This window comes from Danio aesculapii, chromosome 8, assembly GCF_903798145.1.
Source record: "Danio aesculapii chromosome 8, fDanAes4.1, whole genome shotgun sequence".
NCBI lineage: Eukaryota > Metazoa > Chordata > Actinopteri > Cypriniformes > Danionidae > Danio > Danio aesculapii.
In genome coordinates, this window is record NC_079442.1 from 54,399,142 (window position 1) to 54,405,336 (window position 6,195).

At 37.2% G+C, this 6,195-nt stretch overlaps 1 protein-coding gene across 1 annotated transcript in view; it reads left to right on the forward strand.

Moving 5' to 3' along the window:
- slc12a2l (solute carrier family 12 member 2-like) overlaps nucleotides 1-6,195 on the forward strand; it is a 39,610-nt gene that overhangs the window by 27,255 nt on the left and 6,160 nt on the right. Inside the window, exons 21-23 of the mRNA XM_056464228.1 lie at nucleotides 2,647-2,769; nucleotides 3,677-3,788; nucleotides 6,031-6,117. Of these exons, the coding sequence (XP_056320203.1) occupies nucleotides 2,647-2,769; nucleotides 3,677-3,788; nucleotides 6,031-6,117 (322 nt within the window). The remainder of the gene's footprint in view (nucleotides 1-2,646; nucleotides 2,770-3,676; nucleotides 3,789-6,030; nucleotides 6,118-6,195) is intronic.

Sequence of the window (6,195 nt, forward strand, 5' to 3'; positions counted from 1 at the left end):
ATTTTCAAAACACACCTATAACTTATTAAGAGAATAAGCTCAACCCTGTTAGACCATGCGCCAAGGCGCAAAGCGGATTATTCCATCCTTAAATTAGCAAAAGTGGATTCTGACACGCTCTTAATGCCTTTGCGCCCTGTGCTTTACACTTTGCGCCTGGATCGTCAAAATAGAGCCCAAAGTCCGCCATTCTCCAATTCTCGTACAGCTTTCCAGACAAAAATGCTTGCTGCAAACTAATAGTCGGGCCTGACAGAATCGCGGGGGAAAACGTGAAACAAACCCCGTGGATCATGGAAACAAACACATACATTCAGTTCTTAATTTGAGCCGGATCTTGCCGGATCCTGTTCCAGAAATCGTCAGATTTTTGTGTTTTGCGTACCAGTATTGATTTTAAAGGATCCGGCATTAACTTGTGCATGGTGAAAACCTATGTGTGTGTGTGTGTGTGTGTGTGTGTGTGCGTGTGCGTGTGAGAGAGAGAGAGAGGATGAAACACACTTCCTTCTCTTCTGCCCCAAATACACCACAACTAGAAACATTTTCCCCTCAATTTGAAACACTGACTAATTTTTCTATTAAAATTACACAGAAAAACTTTATCATGATGCACTCAGAGAGCATGAATTGACGTCTAGACTAGCTGCAAAATATGTATACACCCGACACACCATAAGAAATGATTAGTGTGAATTCATGTATCTTATTTAAATAATCTAGACCAAGGGTCACCAATCTCGGTCCTGGAGCTTGATTGTTTCAAGTACACCTGGTAAGACCTTGATTAGCTTGTTCAGGTGTGTTTGATTAGGGTTGGAGCTAAAATCTGCAGGACTCCGGCCCTCCAGGAACAAGTTTGGTGATCCCTGATCTAGACTTTTTATTATTATTATTATTGTTATATTTATCAAATGTATTATGGTATTTTTTGTCATTTATTTTTTATTTACTATATTATTATTATTATTATTATTATTATTATTTGATGATTTTACTATTTGACATATTTGAAGTGCGTTGACAATACTGTATTGAATGTCATGCCAATGAAGAGAATGTGAATGAGTATAGCCAAAGGGTTTGTGGATTGAGTGTGCGCACACACACATGATTTTAGTCACCATGTGCAAGTTAAAGCAAAAGTCACATTTAACATTGGCCCTCCACAATATTTTCAGCCAATCAGCTTTCTTATGTTGACCATCACTCTCATTGGTTGTGGATTGTTTCACGCGCAGTAAACAGTGAAAATAAATAATGCCATAGTGGCCTACCTAAATAATATTCCTATTTTCAAAACGGCAGAGGCAGTCGCACATATTTTCATTTTTTAAAACCACGAGAGAATCTGATGATGAGCCTGATCAAACGAGAGAAGATAAATCTGCGTGAATGGATCAGGATAGCAGGAGACAGAAGCAAAACGATCTCAAGTCAGCCAGAAAACATGACAGAAGAGCTAACGGTGGGCTGGGAGTCATTTCATTACTATTTTTCCACTTGGCATATAACAGTGAAGTGAACTGAATGGTGCTTTTTCATACGATATATGTTTGTAGCTACATGTTTTTATTATCCATGACTGACCTGTTATATGCCACAAAATAATTAAAGTCATCCTCGTTTAATGAGGTCATGTTCCGGGAAAACTCTAATTGTTTGGTGGACGTCGATCACGGTAACTTCTATTTCCTGGTTTTGTTCCGGGAATTATTTGTTTACAAATGAAACGCTGCATACGACCCTTCATGAACAGCTAAATACTGCATGCCGTGTGCGGATGCACAGCTTGGCAGGTCTGTGATCGGAAAGCACTTGCTGTGGTGAATAATAAAGAAGCAGGCTCAACTCATAGGATAAGATAACTCAGCTTTGAATAATAATGAGAAACAGACGCGTCAACATTGGACAGGCACAGGGGCGCCACTAAGGGGGGAAAGTTAGGATCATTCTAAGGGCCTCTGCAGTTTTGGGGCCCCCAGAAATATTATTAGGGGCCCAAACAACCCCTCCCCCTCTCCGCTTTTCACTTTTGTCCATGACACCCCCCCCCCCCCCCACACACACACCTATACGTCACTGATTTTGATCCCCAATATTAATTTTTAACCCAGAAGATGAAATTAGCTGACAAAAGCTCCAAATTATCCAGTTTTATTCACAATTAAAGCTAACAGGTGCTAACTTTGTCTTCATTGATGCTCAACACACATAAATCTGTTCAAATCTCAAAAACAGTACTCCAGGCTTTCTTGATGCTTTAAAACAAGCTGCATTTTATAGACCAATAAAAATATTTAGAGAAATATTGAGTCAAAATTACATGACTTTTCACACTGATTTATGACACTTGCACCAGTTGTTTTGCCCATTTGCACCACACAGTCACTACATATCACAAACAAACAAACAAACAAACAAACAAATAAAACTGCACTCTCTCTCTAATAAAACAAACCCATTCCCATTCCGTCTCCTGACTCTAGCACTGACTCCTCTGAGCACACACAGTTCCTCTGTATGATCAGCTCTTCTTGTGTGTCTTTGCCTCTTCTTGTTAAATCACTGAATGCCTCATTATTCGTAGTGGCTTTGGTCAAAAGCATTTGCTAAATGACTGAATGTATATGTGTTAAATCTCAGACAGTAAGAAGCCTCAGCTGAAGCTCAGCGCTGCGGATGAGAAGCTTCTGTCCGCCAGTCAGCAGTTCCAGAAGAAGCAGAGCAAAGGAACCATCGATGTGTGGTGGCTGTTTGACGATGGAGGTCAGATTCACACGTCACTTCACTAAAGAGTTTACTTCACTACATTGCAATTAAATCCTAATCTAATCCTGACAAACTATATATGGTTGAAGAGGTGGAAGTCTTCTGAATACATATGTTACTGCTGTTTTTGTAATATAGGAAGAGTAAGAGGTCGAAACGCATTAATATTCACACTACAACCTTGCCGACCATTTACGGTTCCACATTTAAACCGTAATATTGTAGTCTAAACATAAAGCAATCATGACAAACTATTTATCATCTGAAAGCTTAAAATGTCAAGTCTCTAGTAAATTTGTGATGGATATTACTACTTTAAATGTTCCTCATATTCCTCAAAACAAATATTGGACGCCCTTGTGTGGTCACTAATAGAAGCTGAATCTCACCTGGTGGTCATGTCTGGTACTGCGGCCAAACTAAATCTCACTGAAAGCTCACTTTTGGAAATAGCAACTTCAGATTTGGAATATAATTGGTTCAGATATTTATCTTTTAGCTTTTCTGTCATTTTAGGCTGTAACAGATTTTGTAAAATACATATTTTATTCAATATAGTTTAATATGCATTTATTGTTTGACTTAAAGGCACTTAACTTTTGGTTTATTTAACTTATTGAACTCTTCACTTCAGCTACAATCTGACATCTGTCTTCTTTAAAAAGAGACCAAGCTTATTTAATCTATTCACCAAAGTCTTGAAGATGATCATGTCTATCTTCATAAAGTGCAGGCGAGGGTTAAAGTGAATCAGAACATACTAAAACTATTGAACAACACCCATTCTTGTCTTAGGACAGCTTTTATAAAACTGTTTGATTCAAATGTTGATCATAGTGTTGATGTTTGTTCCTCTCGGAGAGTTTCAGTGAATGACGCTGTGATTGATTCTTCGTTGTTGTAGGTTTGACTCTTTTGATTCCTTATTTGCTCACCAATAAAAAGAAATGGCGCGACTGTAAGATCCGTGTGTTTATCGGAGGAAAGATAAACAGGATCGACCACGACCGCAGAGCGTGAGTATTATCCGGCTGCAGAGCTAATAATACTGTAAAGTTTCTTGCACATCATCAAGGAATTGATCTGGACTTTTTATTTTATGTGTTCATTTTTAATCTCATGCTCAGTGAACATTCTTGTTTATCAGAAAAACAATGCTGAAGTCAGATATTCTGCTTTGAAAATGTACATTACGTGCCGGAAACACTGTCTTTGTTTTGGTCATTTAACATGCCCAATGCCAGTTATATTTCAGCACCCCGGGTTGCCTTGGTGGAAAACAGTGTACACTGAAAAAAATCATTTAAAGATGATTCCTTGGATTTACAATATTTTTTTTTACGTTAAGTGGTTGTAAACAATTAATTTGGGTTGAATTTAAACAAACAAATTAAGTTACATATTATTAAATTAAATTGGTTTGTTTAAATTTAACACAAATAAATAGTTTGCGACGGTTTTGCAGACTTTTTTTCAGTGTATTTCATTCATTCGTTAAGTCAGGAAGGCTCTCAGAGTATGTGTCCGTGACCGAAATGCGACCTCTGGTGGACAGTAGCAGACTCCGAAATGAGATGCAGATTCAGAGTTCCACATGAGGTGGTTAATTAATTAGAAAATAATTTAAATATTACGATTGTAAACATTAGGTGAGCAGGTTACATTGTAACCCCGTGTCCTAACAACTGTTTGCACCAGACGAAACATGACAGAAATGTAAATACAGCCATTCAGAAGCACACAATAGTGCACTCACTGCACCCCAGCCAAATGCTAAGGTTTATAATCTAATTAATACATATTAAAGCTTTTTAACATGATTAAATGTAGATGCTCAATCACTGATATGTGCTGGTTTGAGTCTCAGTTCTGAAGTCCAGTTTCAGACGGTTTATTTTATTGTCCAGATCTGAGCTGAACTATCTGCTGCTGCTTTCAGTATATGGCACTAAATGTCATGTAAGATGGCAGTCAGACTCACATTATTAGCATTTAACACTGAATAAAGCACATGAGCTGTACCTGAGCTGATTATTGATCACCTGTGAGAAATAAAAGTCATTCTAAAATATAAATTTCAGTTGTTGGTTAGGACAAAAACTCATTTAGTGTGGAAAATATAGCTTTTAGTAATAAAACCTATCAAATCAGCCTTTAGGTTTGATAGTCAGGCACACTCCTGTTGGTGTCGTTAACCTGGCAACCTGCACTTGTGTAGACTCATCAGAAGAGAAGCCCAGTGAAAACGTGTTTTGATCCAGGAGTGCAATACCTAGTTTAACCACTGGGTGTCAAACTTACATACTGCACCTTTAATGTTCCACTGAAGAACAAGTCCCCAACATGTTTAATGACCTGAGAGTGAATAAATAACTGTAAATTGTCTTTTTTGGGTGAACTCTCCCTTTCACAACACACAAACACTTTTTAAAAATTCATTTGTTGGCTGTGTTTTATATTTGGGCTACATTTATATACAAAAAGAACTCATATTTAATCAAGTCATTTGTCTTTAATGGTTTTAAAAAGCTTAGAAATATAATTTAATTTATAAAATCTAAAACATATATTCTGAAATAAGGACAAAATAATCTATTGGATGTGATGGCTTTCATTTTACCATAACAGCTTGAAATAAATGTATCAGTAAATCAAATTTGCGATCATTTTTAGTTTATGAATCCTTTTTGGTCTTTATCAATGAAGTATAAAGTAAATAAATGAATTTCCCAGTGAATATAGTGAATATATGTTGGTGCATTTAAACAAATCATTCATTTGCCTTTGGCTTAGTCCCGTATTTATTAGGGGTCACCACAGCGGAATGAACCGCCAACTATTCCAGTATATGTGTTTACACAGTGGATGGCCTTCTAGCCACAACCCAGTACTAGGAAACACCCATACACACTTATTCACACACACACATATACAATATGGACAATTTAGTTCATTCCATCTTGACCTTCTGTGAGGCGACAGTGCTAACCACTGAGCCACTGTGCCGCCTTTAAACACATCAGTTTTAGCCATTAAAATTAGAGTTTGGATAATTAAAAAAGATCATACATTTACATTCAAATCATTTATTGCAAAAAATACAATAAAATCAGCTAAATTTGATATATTTTTAGTTTCTCTTGATTTATCCTGTTTATTAAGACTGTCTTTATTATTTTTCCACAACATATTAATTTGTGTGTCCTTATTTTGGACTGTGATCACACTGAGAGCCACTAAATCTCTGCTCTGGCACAGAATGGCGGCGTTACTCAGTAAGTTCAGGATTGACTTCTCAGACATCACTGTTCTCGGAGACATCAACATCAAGCCCAAGAAACACAAGTGAGTGTGTGTGTGTGTGTACGTGTATGTGTACGTGTTCGTGTGTGTGTAACTCAGCTCTTCTGCTGTGTTCCAGTA